Source organism: Micromys minutus, assembly GCF_963924665.1.
Source record: "Micromys minutus genome assembly, chromosome: 24".
NCBI lineage: Eukaryota > Metazoa > Chordata > Mammalia > Rodentia > Muridae > Micromys > Micromys minutus.
In genome coordinates this window covers 15,582,188-15,599,784 of record NC_137959.1, presented here as the reverse complement: position 1 = coordinate 15,599,784, position 17,597 = coordinate 15,582,188, and the positions used below count along the sequence as shown (strand labels likewise).

The following is a 17,597-nucleotide window of genomic DNA, read 5'->3' as shown; positions in this document are numbered from 1 at the left end:
CAGCACCCAAGTGGCTAAGCAGGTATATTTGTAATCTGAGGTGTTAAAGCTACCGAATCTCTAACTAAGCTTAGATATGAGGGGAATTCCAAAGAATTTGCTCTTGGAAAAGAAACTTTATTGCATGGGCTTGCAGGTGGAAAGGAGAATCTAGCAGAGATAAACACATTGATTGACAAGGGCTGGGGAGATTCTCGGTGGCAAAACATCAGTCACCTGAGATCAACTCTTGCAACATGTGTGTGCATGTGCGTGTATGGTGGTGGTGGGGGGTATTAGAAGCCAGAAATGGTGAGTTGACTTGGAATCTCAGCAGTGGGAAAACATACGCTGGTGGAGGCCTGGGGCAAGTCTCACTTGCTGGCCGGTGAGAGACAGGATCTGAAAAAGAGATAACACTTGAGGCTGTTCAATGGCCTCCACACACACGTGCACAGACTTGAATACGCACACCAAACACATGCACAGGTGCACAAACAATACTGGCCAAAAAGATACTTAAATCTAGGTCGCAAGAACCTTGGATTTAAGTCATCCATTAGCTATTTCAACAATTTTGTAAGCTGGAGACACAGCTCAGTGGTTAAGAGCACTGGCTGTTCTTCCAAAATACCTGAGTTTGAATCTAGACAACCGTGTCACACCTGGACCCCCAGCTCCAAGGGTGTTTACACCCTCTTCTAGCCTCTGTGGCACCTGCACTAATGTCCCCTCTCTGTCATAATTAGCTATCCTGCCTCATGGCTTTCAAATAATTACAGGATTTCACAGTTTTGTGTATTGATATATATTATTTACACTTAACAGGTGATTTCTTCGCACACCTGTGCATTGTGATCTTGTTTACTGCCCTGCTTACTTCTTTGTCTCCTGGCACCCCAGTCGATATCTTTCCATGTCCCAATTAGCCTCTTTTCTCTCTCATTCCTTTATTTATCTCATGACCCGGTGAGTTTAATTGGGGCTCTTCATGGAAGCCAAGGGGGAGGGGCTATTTACAGGAGCAGGAGAAACTGACCAGCAGCTATGCCGTAGAAGAAAATGACCTTGGGGAGAGTAGAGTCTTGTGAGCCCCTCACTCCTAGCAACCTTAACTGAAAGAGCACAACTCTCCTGCATGCTGCCTTCTGGTGAGCAGACCTAAGGAATATGACGGCTTCTAGACAGTTTTTTCCAGGAGTTTGGGCTGCCTCAATTCCCACAGCCCTGCTCTTGCTGTCTCTTGCTTTTCTGTCTTTGGCCCCTTCTTACACCCAACCCACTGGCATGGTTGATATATTCTAGACTACAGGCTACAGGCCATTAAGCTCCGGGGGATTTCTTTTAAAGATGTATTTATTAATTTTATGTATATGAGTACACTGCTGCTGTCTTCAGACACACCAGGGCATCAGATCTCATTACAGATGCTTGTGAGCCACCATGCGGTTGCTGGGAATTGAACTCAGGACCTCTGGAAGAACCGCTCTCCATCCCCTCCAGGTGATTTTTTTGCCCGAAGAAATAGCGATCATTACTATCTCTGCTAACACCTGTCTTCTGCACTAAGGCCCTCTTAGTTCGTGAGCAATGTCACAGTCCCCCCTTTAACCTCCTGTGATCACCTTCTTCCTCCAAATACAACTACAATAACTCTGTGGACGGACCAGCAATGTGGAGCAGCTCCTTCCCTCTTCTGCTCTGAAGCAGTTTCAAAAGAGGTCTTAATGCCTTTGCTAAAGATTTCTCTTGGGGCTGGAGCTCAGTGGTTAAGATCACTGACTGTCCTTCCAGAGGTTCTGAGTTTAATTCCCAGCAACCACATGGTGGCTCGAAACCATCTGTAATGAGTTCTGATGTCCTCTCATACATAAAATAAGTAAGTTAATCTTAAAAAAAATTTTTTTTAACCTGGATATCCTGTTGTGAGGAGGAAGTGTAAAGACAAAAAATGCCCCAAAATAACGGGACCAAAAAGAAAAACAAAAATTTTCTACTCTATTAGTTGGGCCATAACAGCTTGGAGCTTGACCCAGTGACTCTCAAGGCCTCACATAGCAACGAGAGCCTAAGATGCTTTAACCCAGATGGTCGGTCTCAGGGAGAATGAGTAATTGCATAAAATGTATCTGCCTTCATTAAAAAATGATCAGTTAATTTAGCTTATGTGTATGGGCGTATTGCCTGTAGGCTTGTACACTGTATGTGTGCCTGGTGCCCACAGAGGTCAAAAGAGGGTGTCAGATCCTCTGGGACTGAAGTTACAAAGGCTACTATATCTTCCTTCTTCTTTTTAAAAAGTTATTTTTATTTGAAGTTTGTGGGCATGTGTGTGTGTGTGTGTGTCTATACATAGGGATGTGCTGGCGGTTGTGTGTGTGTATAGAGGACAGAAAAAGGCATTGAATCCTCTAGAACTTGTGACAGCTGGTTGGGAACCGTCTGATGTGGGCGCTAGGAACTGAGCTCAGATCCCCTGCAAATAAAATACATATATTAAAAAAAAGGCATGTCTATACTTTTACAGCCTTTTATTTCTTTCATATATTTAATGGTTCCTTTTGTCTTTTAAATGTGATATTTCATGAAGCAATAATGATTTATTATATTATACTTAGTTATAACACAGTGAAAACAAGTTCCTCAGTCTTCCTAAATCCCTGACATGCTACTCTTTGAGATCCAGGGTCAATGAATTAGCATTTCTCAGAATATGCAAATTTCAAAATTATAGTGATCTTAAATATTCTTCTAATAATCTTGAGACTATTATTTGGATACCTAAAATTCATGCTTAAAGAATACAATTCTGTCTAGCTTTTCAAAATAAAATTCCTGATGTAATTTTAGACTTTTATTTTAAAGGCATAAAAGCTTGGGCATACCTAATTACGTTTTGTGTTTTATAAGTAGGTATAGCTAGAGAATGGTACCAAAGTGTAAACTGTTAATTTTTAACATCTTTAAATTGCCTGTTATTATTTACATAATGCAACTTTATCCCCTGTAATTTTTTATTTTTTTATGTTATTTATTTTATGTATGTAAGTACACTGTAGTTGTCCTCAGATATATCAGAAGAGGGCATCAGACCCTCAGATCCCATTACAGATGGTTGTGAGCCACCATGTGGTGTCTGGGAATTGAACTCAGGACCTCTGGAAGAACAGTCAGTGCTTTTTTTTTTTTTTTTTTTTTTTTTTTTTTTTTTTGTATTAACAATCTTTTATTGGGGCTGAGGGCTTATAATCTTTCTTGGCCACCGCCTCCCTCATGACTGCCAGCACGTTGCTCAGCTCCTCCTGCTTTCTCTTGGCACGGACATGTGTACCCACCCTTTTCTTGATGAACTTGAGTGCGTGCTTGTCCTTGGACACTTTGAGCAACTCTATTGCGCCGCTCTTAGGGAGCGAAGCCTCACACCTCCCGGATCCTGTCCTGCACTAGCTTGTGCTTGAAGTGCTTGGTGAGGCGCCTGCAGTGTTGACCTTCTTTATCACCTTGTGGCCCTTGTTGCCCAAGGCCATAGGGTAGCGCAGGACCAGGATGATGGCGGCCTGGACAGGAAGCAGCACTCAGTGCTCTTAACCACTGAGCCATTTTCCCAGCCCTATCTCCCCATACATTTAAAATAACTAATCTCTTACATTTGTTTACATTTTTGAATCAGAATTAATTTGGACAGCGATTATGTATACGCTTGTTTACTTAGAGGCCACCTTAAATTAAACCCTTTTGGGGAACTTTATCATAAAAACATATGACAGAACATTTGTCTAAAGGTGTTATTCTAGCTTTCTGTTGATGTGAACACCACAGTTCACTGAGGGAATCTAAGGCAGGAGTTCAAGACTGACCTAGACCCACAGGAATAAGGGTGCTGTATGGGGAGGTGTTAAGAGGACAGGAAATGAGAAATAAAGAGGACAAAGGCATTAACTGGAACCAGGAGGTCTTGCCTAAGCTGATGCCAAGCAATTTTATTAAGAAGTACAGCATCTTCTAAACTGTTAGCTGAAGGAGAGAGTCAGACACAGCTGTCTTAGGACTCATAACTACAGTCCAAGGGGAAGAGTCGGGTCCCCAGAAACCACAGCCTTGATACCTTTGAGGCACTGGCCTCACAATGGCCTTGCAAACTCCACCCCTGGACAAAGACTCAAAACTAAAATTTCCTTTCTTATTCTGTCAGTGCCTCTGAAAAAGCCTTGAGTCTGTTTGGATCCCCACACAAGACAGGAACCTGGGGGCAGGGAACGAAAAGGAAGTCTCAGAGGATAGAGGAATGCTTCTTACTGCCTTTCTTAGTTTGTTTCCGTAAACAATACAGGACTACCTTTCTAGGGTTGGTATCACTCCTAGGGCTGGGCCCTCCCACATCAGTCCACAATCAAGGAAATGCCTTTTCAGATTTGCCTATTGACCAGTCTTCTGGAGGCAATTCCCAGAAATAATGAGGTTTGTCGCAAGCTGACAAAACCCAACCAGCACACATATGTAACAAAAAATACATCAAGCCACAGACACAGACTGGTTACTAGACAGTGGACAAAATGAAACACATACATTCCATGAAAACAGTCACAAGAGCCATCTAACCAGAGACTTGGAGGGCTGAAGAGATGGCTCAGAGGTTAAGAGCATTGAGCTCTTAATTCCCAGAACTACACAGTGGCTCACAGCCACCTGTAATAGGATCCAATGCCCTTTTCTGGTGAATATGCTTGGCCCATGGGAAGTGGCACTATTAGGAGGTGTGGCCTTGTTGGAGGAAGTGTGTCACTGTGTAAGTGAGCTTTGAGAGCTCCTATTGCCCAAGCTTCACCTGGTAAAGAAGAGAGCCTCTTCTGGCTGCCTTTGGATAAAGATGTAGAACTCTTGGCTCCTCCAGCACATTGACTGCCATGCTTCCTGTCATGATAATGTACTGAACCTCTGAACCTGTAAGCCAGCCCCAATTAAATGCTGCCCTTTATAAGAGTTACCCTGGTCATGGTGTCTCTTCACAGGAATGAAACCCTAACTAAGAAAAGGTGACTTAAAGTTAACCTTCAGCCACTGATCACTTTGAACTCTACAGGGGCTAGTGGTAGGAACTTTTAAAGAGCCCCTAGGTCCTCTACCAGCCCTTTCATCTGCATGGACAAGTCAGGGTTTTGCTAACCATGTGGCTTCCCTTGGAAACACAGGGAGCACTTTCCTCTGGTGACCCCTTCTAAAAGCTTCCCAGTGTCCCTAGTTCCTGGCTGCCCTACAGATGCAAGGGTGAAACACCTGTCTGTCCTTCTAACCCTAATCTTCATTGCTTAAGGCTCTATGTTTCTGCTGTTGAACACTCAGAAGGAAAGTTTTACCAGTCTTGAGTATTGGATTTTATTTTTTGCTTCTGTGTAACATTTAAATATCCCTTAGTCACACACAGACTTTTTCAAGACTAAATTTTCTATGTAGTTAAAAGCCTGACAAACTTTGCTGCCCCAAAATATAATTATGACAAAACATTATTTTTAAAGCCAGTTCTGTGGAGAATGAAGTTTAAACACTTCTATCTACATCTGAGCATGTGGCTCCTATTTTAGTGGGGATGAATGAAAGTGGTATATGCTTTTAAGAGATTGAAGGGTTTGGGGTTTTTCGAGTTAGCTTTTTACTCCCCTTCAGATATTTCAAGTGACCACATTGTAATAAATCCTAAGGTGGTAATGAGGCAGGGGAGGGTGGCATTACGTTTTAGACCATTAGAGCCACGTTTAAAATACCTCAGGCTAATTACTGTTCACTCTGAGGGAAGGAATAGTTCTTGACAGGGTATATTAATTGGATTGTACTTGGAGAAAAGTTCCTGCTGTTATTAAAATTTACATTGAGGAAAAGTCTTTTTGAAGGTGATAGTTCTTTTTGTGATATTTTAGTATTAAGCTCTTAGAATGTGAACACATTCTTTAGCGACATCTTCCTGAGATTTTTTAACTACTGGAAATCCTTAACCAATTAATTATATTTTCTTTATCTTGAAAATGCTTTGGTTGCTTTTTCTTAGATGGTTTGTGCTATTTTCTGTAATCATAGTTCATCTAAACACAGCCTATTTTCTTGAACTTTGAAGTTTGTAACCGAAAGATTCAGTGAATTTACAGACTAGCACAGTCTTCCCTTCCTTCTGTAGGAGTAGCTGTTGCCAAAGTGAAGAGGTAGCTGGCCCTTGTATAATGGGAAAGTGCTGTGTGGAGCTTCAGGGATCAGTGTTTATTATGACATCTGTCAGTCCCCAAATGATTCTATTCTCTAGAAGTCTGAAATATGTAATCTGAAATCCTTAATAAAATTGGATCTAATTTTATAAAATAAAAAAAGGCAGTTTTGTAAATGCTACTAAGAGCAGATCAATATCTTAATTTTTTTTACTTTCATTATGTTTATTTACATGCATGTGGGTGCATGAGTCACAGAGGTCAGAGGATAACATGTTGGAGGTGGTTCTTTCTTCACATGTGTCCCAGGATAGACCGTCAGTGCTTGTGGCAGGTGCCTTTATCCACTGAGCCAACCTCCCTCCATTTTTTTTCTTTTTAAATATTTATTTAGTTTGTATATGAGTACACTGTTGCTGTCCTCAGACACACCAGAAGAGGGTATCAAATACAATTACAGATGGTTGTGAGCCACCATGTGGTTGCTGGGAGATGAACTCAGGTCCTTTGGAAGAGCAGCCATATTTCCAGTCCCACCATTTTTCTTAATGTAGATGTTTAAAGCTGTACATTTACACTTTGGCTACATTGTATTTTCATTCTTTATTTTTTTCTTAATTTTCTTTGAGGTCACTTTTTTGATCCATTGGTTATTTAGAAAAACATTGTTAATTTTTATATATTTGTGAATTTCTTTTTTCTTTCTTTTTTTCCTTTGTTTGTGTTTGTTTTGTTTTTTCCAGACAGGGTTTCTTTGTGGAGTCCTGGCTGTCCTCAGACTCACCCTGTACAACAGGCTGGCCTTGAACTCACAGAGATCTGCCTGTTTCTGTCTCCCATGTGCTGGGAGTAAAGGCGTGTGCCTCCACCACCTGGCTTATATTTGTGAATGTCAAAGCTTGGTTACTGATTTCTAATTTCTACTGTGGTTAGAAAGCACCTTTTCTGCTTTATCCTTACATTTTGAGAGATTGTTTGATGTCCCATGGTCTATCCTACTAGAGTTAGGGGTGTTGTTCAAGCCTTGCACTTTCTTGTTGGCCCTCTGTCTTGCTGTTCTAGTCATGATTTATGCCTGGGTGTCTTAGGGTTTAACTGCTGTGAACAGACACCATGACCAAGGCAACTCTTAAAAGGACAACATTTAATTGGGGCTGGCTTACAGGTTCAGAAGTTCTGTCCATTATTATCAAGGTGGGAACCTGGCAAAATTCAGGCAGGCAAGGTTCAGGCTGAGCTGAGAGTTCTACATCTTCATCTGAAAGCTGCTAGCAGAGTACTGGCTTTTAGGCAGTTAGGATGAGGATCTTAAGCCCATGCCCACAATGACACACCTGCTCCCACAGGGCCATACCTCCTAATAGTGCCACTCCCTAAGCTGAGCATATAAAAACCATCACCCTTGGTATTAGAAGGCCCACCTTTTCTTGTTTCGTTGTGTTGGATTTTGTTTCAGGTACTTTTTGCAGTGTTGGTAGCACTGTAAAAATGAAGTGTATATCATTCATATTCTTTAAATAATTTATAATGTGTGAATTAATTATGACAAAGGCTAATTCAACAAATGTTCAATTAGTGGAGACAGAGTAAACAATGCCAGAGTATTATCTGGAAAATATTTAATTATGATTCCTATCTTAATCTATGCTACCAAAAATAAGTTCTAAGCCAATAAACATGGTAACTATTTTTAATAAAGGACACAAAAGCAAATATGTGTGTAATCTTGGGGTAAAATGTTTTTGCATGAGATAAATATTAACAATGGAAACCCATAAAGGAGGGAAGATTGAAATGACCACATAAAAAACTTAAATTTCCTGCTCCTAGAAGCACTGCAGGTGTGGCTGTGCCACATATATGTCAGAAGGCAGAGAGGAGCAAGCCTATGTCTACACACTTGGTGTTCTGGGCACATCTGAACAACTGACTAGTAACCTTGCATCCCCTGAACAAAGCAAGCTTGAAGGTCTGTCATCAGCCTGGCACCATGGGGCTTGGACAGAGAGCTAGCCTGAGAAGACCACTAGTCTGGTGGCGTGCAGGCCCGGGGGGAGCAGACCATGCCCTAGATGACCCCTGCCCAGTGCAGGATTGTGGCATAGCATTCCCGAGACCACTCTTGAAATGACCCCAAACACTCAAGAGACCCTGGCAAGCGTTAAGAGGAGCAAGTAAGTGGTAGAGAAATGGGAGAGAAACAGACACAGAAGGATGTGGGCACAGTGAAGAGAGGCAGAGCTGGAGAATCAAGGGTCGTGAGGAACAGCCTGACGTGAGCAGTAGCCGGTGATGCCACCTGGGACCATGGTGGGATCCTGGTCTCTGCTCCCAACAGGGGTCTGTTACCACAAAAAGCCAGGCAGATATCTCTGGTTTGGACTGTCACCTGGAAACATGTTGATATCTGAGGGCTGTGCAGAAATGACCCCGACCCCCACCTGGGCATCATGGGTGAGCTGGCTCTGGAGGAATGAGAGCTGGACCAGCAACTTGTCTGCCATGTGGTGACATAGGGGAGGGAGAGTATACATTTAACTTTTATTCACCTGATGTAACTGTGGTCTCTGAGACTTACCGCCTACATCTGCTAACCTAGGCCTAGTCCTAGAAGCTTTTATCTAGGCCTATAATGTCTTCAGCCTCTGAGTCTCAAACTGCTGAAAAAGCTTTCCCTCTCTTGTTCTTTCAGAACTCTGGCTGATTGGGTTCAACTCGGCTGATCTAGCTCAAACTCTTCTCCAAAGCTGACTTCAATCTGGCTTCTCTTACCTTCCTACTGAACCTGCTTGGCTTCGTACTAACTTGGGCAATATGTTCTAATCTTAGGGCTTGTTCTCATTCTGTTTTTACTCTTGCCTAGTTTGCTCTCTTACCAGCCAGTCTCTGTACAACTACCCCAGTAAACCCTGCCCTCTCTTCTCTCTGCACTGCCCCTGCAGTAGCTTCCCTTTCCCCTCTGTTCTCACGAGTTGGCACATCCTATTCTGTCAGTTGAGGAAAAGCCTCTGTGAGACCCAGCTGTAGAGCATTATTATCTCAATTAGTGATCAGTGGGGAGGGCCCAGCTCATTGTGGGTGGTGCCATCCCTGGGCTGGCAGTCCTAGGTTGTATAAAAGAACAAGCTGAAGTAGTCATGGGAAAGCTGACCAGTGAACAGCACTACCCTATGGCTTCTGCATAAGTCCCTGCCTCTATCTTCCTACCCTGATTGAGTTCTTGTCCTGACTTCCTCCAATGGTAAACTATAATCTAGAAACCTTTCCCTCCACAACTTGCTTTTTGGTCATGGTGTTTTCGTAGCTGCAATAGAAACTCCGAGTAAGACAGCATAGTTCCGAGCTTCTGTGACCCTAGTGCAGTGAGGGCAGAGAGAGGAAGCTCTCTAGCACTTGCTATCCAGTCAGCAAGTACCAGTGAGAGACCCTGTCTCAAAGAGAGTGTGAAGAGGGATCAAGGAAGGCAGCTAGCATTAACCTCTGGCTTTCATATGTACATGTGTGCACATTCACACACACACACACACACACACACACACACACACACACACACACACACAGTGGAGGATGATTTAGAAAACAGCTCACATTAATCTCAGACCTCGACATGTACTTGCAGCATGGTTTCAGTTACCTACTAAAACCGTTTCCAAAGCCAACAAAAAATAAATAAAATTCTTGCACACTGAAAATAAAGAGACTTGATTTAGCAGACATTTCTTACTTAGCATGTGCAAAACAGTGTTACAGAACTTGAACAGTTGACCCACAGTAGAAGAAATAAACTTACATTACTCCAAATCAACAAATTTTACCTAGTGAAAAGGATGTCAAAAAACGAGGAATAAAATGGGGAGACGTGGGCTGGAGGATTACTGTGAGTTTGAAACCAGCCTGGGCTATATATACATTCTTTGTATTAAGCCAGACAGTAGCACACTGCATGATCCTGTCTCAAAAAACCACACAAAACAGCAAAACCAAAAAGCCCAAAACATTTCCCAAAGTAACTGTACAACAATTTAACTATAAGGCACTGGGAATGCAGCTCAGTAGTGGGTTTCACTGCTATGTATAGCAAAGTCTTTGTGTCTGGTTTTAAGTGAACTGTTTCAGCAAAGCCTTTGCTATGTTAATCAGTAGAGGCTGAGAAATTGTTGAGACTGAACCTTGAAGACACGTCTCTGGAGAATCTGTACTTGGTGGTATATGAGCTTGCAGCTATACCTTGGTCCTAAGACACTCCTGGCAAACCTGGAGTTCTTACTTTTTGGTCATGGCTAGCCATGGTCAAAAGGGACTGAAATTTGTGTGGATTGTCTGCTCTCACAGGCAGCAAGGGACAGATAACTTTGGTAGTTGGGACCTTTCTCAGCCCCTATTAACCTTGTACATTGTCTGAATAAAGTAACCGGAGTGAGTAAGCTGGGTGTCAGTATTTTCTTGGCATGTTGGTGAGCTTCTCTCTCTACTGCAGCTACTTACATCAATCAATAGTAGGCGACTGCTTACACCTTACACTGTACAAAGACCCAGCTTTGAGCCCTCTCACCTCAAAAGCAATACACCCATAAATAAAAGACAAAGGCCACAAGAGGGGTAACAAAGCTTTGAACACTGAACTATTAATGTATGACCTTTAACTAGCCCACTAGACTCACTCTAAAGGTTAAGTAGGCGTTACTTACATGGTACAGTGGGACAGTAGAGGCCTTTAGAATGTGTAAGCTTCTTTAATGGCGTGGAAATATAATCACGATACAGTAGATACGATAAGCAGGTTGCTGGAAAACGTGGCTCGGTTGGTGGAGTGCTCACATGGTGTGCAGGAATAGCCTGGTGTAGAACCATGCTACTCGAGGTATCACAGGCCTGTAATCCCAGCACTTGGAAAGTGGAGGTAGGAGGTTCCGAAGTTTAAGTTTATCCCTGCCTGCAGAGTAAGCTCCAGACCTGGGCCGCAGGAGACCCCGACTTTAAAGGGCAGAACAAAGCAGGCTGCAAAACAGTATGTAAAGTTTGCCTTCTCTTCTTCCTCCACTTTGAGGCAGGACCTCTTTTGGGGCCTGGGATTACAGGCATGAGGTACCACAGGCAGTTATTGTTCAACTCCACTCTCATTATTAGTCTGTGAATGCACACAGAAGGCAAAGGTTAGCACTTGTCTCTGAATGAGAAGTTCATTAAGGGCCAAGGCACTCCCATCAGTGTGAACATTCTTGGTGACTCTTGCCTTGTGCTCTGTCTCTCCTCCCAGACTTTCTGATATGCATGTCTTATTTTTCACCAAGGAAAAGAACAATTTAAAATAAGTATTTTGCTACGAACTCAGCAACATAAGATCCTTAGATGGAGAGGAAAGCAGGAAGTGTGCTTGGACTAGCTCAGTGCAGAGTGCTTGCCTAGCATGTGTGAAGCCCTGGGTTCAATTCTCAGCCTCCTAAGTAACAGAAAGAGGAGGCCAGTTAGTGCTAGAAATTAAATAAACTTTTAGGGCTGAGTGCAAGTGGTTCCTTGTCAGTACTCATATTTATACCAATAATATGGATTATAATTTAATATGAAAATTATGCTTTTTCTTTAATGTCACAAAGTGGAGGACTTAAAACAAGAGAAATGTATTCTTCAGGGTTGAGGCTGAAAGCAACATTATCAACCAACCAAACCCTCCAAAACTCCCGTAGACTAAAACACCAACCTTTGAGCACACATTGAGAGACCTATTGATCCAGTTGCACATGTAGCTGAAGATATCAGTGTCTGGAATCAGTATGAGAAGAGGCCTTTGGTCCAGGGAGGGCATGTTTTCCCAATGTAGGGGAATGCCAAGGTAATGGGGTAGAGAGGATGATTAGGAGGGAGTGCACCTTTGTGAAGGCAAATGGAGGGGGGAAGGGATAATATCTCAAATGTAAATACAGAGTATCTAATAGAAAAAGAGAAAAAAGAAAGACAGACAGACAGACAGAAAGAAAGGAAGGAAGGAAGAAAGAAAGAAGGAAGGAAGGAAGGAAGGAAAGAAAGAAAGAAAGAAAAGAAAGAAAAGAAAGAAAGAAAAAGAAAGGAAGGAAGAAAAGTCCTATAGAGATGCTGGTGGTGTGATCCAGAGAGGCTCTGAAGCAATCTGTTCTGCACCTTTCCTGTTCCTAGCAGTGGTCCCCCTTCTGGGTGTTCCTTGGCTGGCAGTCACTAAAATCCTTCCTGTTACTGCCTGTTACAGGGCCATCTTCCATGGTTTTCTTTGTCCTGTCACCTAAACCAGTATGACCACTATTTAATCACAATTCCCCCTTTTCTTCACAAAAATCTGAAATACATCACTTTGTATACATATAAACACAGTATGTGTTTTCTCAAAAATGTCCAAGTCAGTACAGCTCCAGGTGTTCAGGGTAATGAGTTTTACCTCCATAATGAGAGCTGTTTGTTAAATGTTTCCAAAACACACTGCCAAAAATGGCACTGAGTCATAAGAAATTCTTATGACCAAGAGCTAATTATTGATTTCCAAAATTAAGTTTTGTATATGGTGAGGCTTGTCCTTTTAGTTCTCTTGGAAGTGTTAGGGTTCAAGGAGATAAAAACAAACACAGTGTTTGGTATAAGGGGGAGGGTGTTTTGTAGACATGGGCTTTAATATTTAGCACTCCTAAAGAGCTGTTCCCTCTTTATGCAGACATCAGTATCAGTGAACAACCAATGAACTGAAATGAAAACCTGCCATTTAAGATGCAATTGTAGATATAAATATAGAAAACTTTAATCCCTTAAATATCACTGAGCCCTGAGTTTGAGGCCAGCCTACGTGACAAATACCCAGTGATAAACTACACCGCCACCAACACCCACATTTCTTTTAAAGTACACAGTGCTGTTGAAGATTTATAACTATGGTTTCTCTTATAACTTGAGTGAGATAAATTATATATAAAACTCAAGTGAAAAGGTAGTGTCAGGTACGGAGGGAGGCTGACATCATGGGTAGTCAAAGAATATGTTTAATAAAAAATAATTAAACTTCCATTTGCTCTGTAGAACATCATAGAAAGTAATTTAATAAATTACAAAGGACTTTTTAAGACGTTTGCTCAACTACAGAAAGCAAATTTAGACTACACAAAACACAACTGGTAAATATTGCAAATGTCCAAAAGAAAAATTGGACTAAGACTGAGTCATGAGACCTGAAACAAGGGGTAAAATGCAAGGCAAGATCAGCTATAACTCTCTCAGTACCTACCAACACCACTGGATAGCCTTTCATCTGCTGCTGGAGTATGTGGCACTCCATCAACTCCTTCCTGTACCTTAGCTTGACACTTCTGTATCTGCATGGTTTTCTTAGCTGCCACCTGGACAGCCTTCCCCCAATAAATCTACAGACACATCTTGAAACCCAAGAGAGTGTTTAAAGTTAATATTAGCCATATGCTTTGAAAACTGTGACTGACTTATATAGAGAAAGAGAATCACTAGGACGTTACCCAAATTTATTAGACCATAATTAGGAAAATACTTTATCTCATAGATTTTGCTATAAATTAGATTTTAATGACAAGATCTAAGTTTTTTTAAACTTCATTTTTTCTTTTAATTGGGAAAGAGAGGAATAAAGGTCATATGGGCAGACCTAGAGGAAGAACAGGATGCGGGTGGTATTGGAACACTCCACTGCAAACCAAGGTGACTGTCTGAAAGACTTTGGCTATCTCACGGGTATGTTCTAGTTAAACAAAAGTGCAATACTGCACAGGGAACACAGTAAATATGTAGCATGTCATTTTCATGATGAAGGATTTCCACCCACGGCTCCCGGGTGGGCATTACAGTGACTATTGCTAAGACATTGCATAAAGAACTATCAATTCAAAGTACTACTTTGAGAAAATACAAAAATTAATAATACAATCCCAATGGAACTTACATAATTTGGTAGATACATATAACATCGTCTAATAATGGGTTACGTTTTTACATACAGAAACATAATTTACTGGTAAAGGTTTTGGGAAACCCAGTACAATTGCTTAGTCCACAACAAACAACAGCTCTACTAAAACATACTGGAAGTCAGTTTTCCCACAGGAAGAAACTGGGTACTCATCCCAAAGTTACCACTTTGCAAACTTTAGCGTGATTTATTTAGACATGAGGAAAATGCTAATATTTATCTCTCCTTAGAATGTCTAAATCTGTTCTAATTGTTTCCAATGTATATAAAGGTAAACCTTGGACCTCTACCTTGTCAGAATGATAGCAGCTTTAGCAGGAGAAATGATATCACAAATCAAATACCAGACAAATCGTACATGACAAAGGATTGTAAGAAACAGAACAGAAGCCTTGGACTTCATAGGTATAATTTGTACATGGTTTTGAGATTAGTCAAAGTGCATTTTCACGGTGGGTGTTTCAGCATTTATTGTAAGCTGATAGCCCAACACTGACTCTGGGTAACATGCTGACTTCTTACTCCTAGAAACTCAATTAATTCAGACTATCTGCATATTACTTGACTACTATTACCTGTTATTGTGGAATATTTCCAGGACATAAGACACAAACAGAAACCTATACAAACGAAGCAAACAAACACTTTCCTGTACGTGGAGGGCGCTGTGTTCAAAGTTCTCAGTGGCGTTTCATGAGTTTGCCTTTCTGAACCCTGGAAACAAGACATTATTCATCTGAGAGGTAATTATTTTTAATAGGAGGCCAAACTTCGAAAAGTTTTAATGTGTGTGTACAGGGTACCAAAGCCATATGACACAAGATTATTTTATGACTCCATTTTTACTGATTTCTGAGCTCAGTAAAATGTAAGTCACGTTCCTTGCCGGATTGACATGATCTATAGGATGTGTTTAAAAACCCCTGAAAACAAGCACAGAATTAGAAACGAATGTAAACTTCCTAAACTAACTCAGCTGAGGTAACAGGTAGCCAGATAAATTGGCTGATTGGGAAACTTATTTCTTCTTTAAAACATACTTGTACCTGAATTGGAGACATCAGCAGTGCATCGCGACTCGAGATCATTTTCATGTAATTAAAGCAATGGATGGCGATGGAGAGTCTACAGCTTTTGTGACATTCATTAGCTGCCCAAATTATTGCTGAGTTCTGATCTGTAAATTATAGGTGTCAAGGAGGCTGTAAAACTATATTCAAATTAAATCAGTAATATGCATAAAGTACTCTGTGTTCACTGCAAATATATTAAATATACAACTCTTACTGAGTATCATTTTCATAAAATTAACCCCAACATCATAATGCCTTTTGTTGTAGCTTTATACGTGTGTGTATCTGATAGTACGTCGAGTTCAGAAACGTATGGATCTTAAGAAAGAGGACATGCAAAACATCTCTGAAAGCAGTTTGCACTTCTAAACAAACAACTGAAATGTCCTGTCAGTAAGTTATTGATGCACTCAACACTGGGATATTTACAGTTAATAATTAACGAAAAGGCAAAACCAGTTCAGGATGAGGTTGCAGAGTCCCTAGTCAGTCTTCATTGCTTGAGTCTGAATCCTCAGATGATGATGATGAACTTTCAGACCCGGAGGAGGCTCTCTCTGAACCCTCATCTGTGCTGTTGAGAGGACTAGGCTCAGTTCCCCCTTTCTCTTCCTGATCTCTAACTCTGGAATCTTCTTCCTTTGTTTCGACTGACTTAGATGAATCTAAGTCACTGCTTTTGTTTTTCTGTACATCAAAAGTATTGGACTGAGACAAGGTCGGAAGATGAAGATTAAGGCCTGGAGTGAGCAGCATCCCTGGGTAAAGTATGTTAGACAGCAAGAGTGGGTTAAGAGCTATGGGCTTGGCGGCTGCAGCCGAACTCAATGCAGCCGTGGAGGAAGTCGAAGGAGAACCTGGCACACAGCGTTCTCCTCCATTCTCCGAACTTTGGCTCTCTGTCCTTTCTTTTTTTCCTTCTAGCTCCTTAGAGTCATTTCCTTTTTTTTCTTCAGCCCCAGATTCTGCAGTCTTTGACATAAGTCCTCCCATGCCTAGCAGATTTGGTAACCCGGCCATTCCTGAGAACAGCATGGGGAACATAGCAGCCATGTTTTTCGTTTCTCCTCCAGAAGAAAGGCCGCCAGGCATGCCCATCAGCCCTGCGGTCACCTGCAGCGACTGCAGGTTCTGTAGATTTTGTTGTAAGGCCTGAAGAGCTGTGAGATCTACACCTGGAAGTAATCCATTGGCCAGCAAAGGATTGCCTGGCACAGTGCTGGAGGGAGTTGCTGCTGCTACTGTAGCCTTGGCAAGTCCACTTTTAGGCCTTCTCCCCCGCCTGCTTACTTCCTCTCTCACAACGGGACCAGTGAGAATCCGTTCATACATACTTTCCGGGAGAAACCCCTAGAGAAAATACATATTCATTAATAACAGCTATGTGAAAATCAATACCAAATAGCTGATCAAATAGCCTATTAAGAGGCAGTTATTCACAAACCTATTCTGAATTGATATGAAATAATTATGAAAGGCATAACTTGATCTAAGTGGTGGCTTCAACTAGCTATTGCAATGCCCAGAGAATGAAAAGAGGCATTTAATTTTCCTTATACTATGAACCTTAGGTTTGTAGGACAGAAAACTTAAGGGCCAAAGAAATGTTACAAGGCATTCTCCTAGCTCTTCCTGTGCACAGCAGCACCTGCTCAGACCCTTCTTATCTGAGAACTCCTGAAGGAAGGGCAGGGGACATATCTAAGGTTAAGGCTAAATTTCGATGCTTCAAATCACTCTTGACTGTCACTTTGGAAATAAGGTAAACAGAGCCAAGACACAGAAGGTATACTCCAGGTGGAAAGATTTTATTACCCATTATTATCTGGATATAGTGGGGCTTCGATGCATGTGTATCATTTGTAAATGCTTATGACAGGCAGGAGGCTTCATGAAATATTATATTAAAACATCTGGTTCTGCACTTGCTATATAATCACTCAAATTACATATTGGTGATAAGCAGTTAAAAATCAAAAATTGGGCTGGAGAGATGGCTCAGCGGTTAAGAGCACTGACTGCTCTTCCAGAGGTCCTGAGTTCAATTCCCAGCAACCACATGGTGGCTCACCACCATCTGATATGGGATCAGGTGCCCTCTTCTGGTGTGTCTGAAGACAGCTACAGTGTACTCACATTAAAAAAAAAAAAAGGTAGATTTCATCTGTAAAATAAAGTTGTAATTAAAAACAAAAAATTAAAAAGCCTGGGACAAATGACCATCTGTGCTGCCTTCATGGCATTTTCCTAGAATACTCTGGGATGCAAAATTCCTCAAGGTTTTATTTTTTTAACCTCTGTAACAGCACTCTCCAGTAGAAATGTCATATACATAGTCTAAAATTTTCTAGTGATCACATGAATTTTAGTAATATAGGCTAATTAAATAAAACATGACCTAAA

The 17,597-nt window shown here is 41.4% G+C and overlaps 1 protein-coding gene and 1 pseudogene across 7 annotated transcripts in view; both read right to left on the bottom strand.

Moving 5' to 3' along the window:
* Positions 1-3,194: 3,194 nt before the first annotated feature.
* LOC308435913 (large ribosomal subunit protein eL36-like) lies at positions 3,195-7,522 on the bottom strand (annotated as a pseudogene). The gene is made up of 2 exons: positions 7,505-7,522; positions 3,195-3,536 (listed from the first exon to the last, which is right to left on the bottom strand). The product of its transcript is annotated as a large ribosomal subunit protein eL36-like (transcript).
* Positions 7,523-13,145: 5,623 nt separating this feature from the next.
* CHD9 (chromodomain helicase DNA binding protein 9) overlaps positions 13,146-17,597 on the bottom strand; it is a gene marked incomplete at its 5' end in the record, with an annotated part of 116,909 nt that continues 112,457 nt past the window's right edge. For all 6 annotated transcript variants that reach the window (XM_080937054.1, XM_080937052.1, XM_080937051.1 and 3 more), the window contains one exon: positions 13,146-16,544. In XM_080937054.1, the coding sequence (XP_080793180.1) occupies positions 15,681-16,544 (864 nt within the window). In that variant the 3' untranslated portion in view covers positions 13,146-15,680. The remainder of the gene's footprint in view (positions 16,545-17,597) is intronic.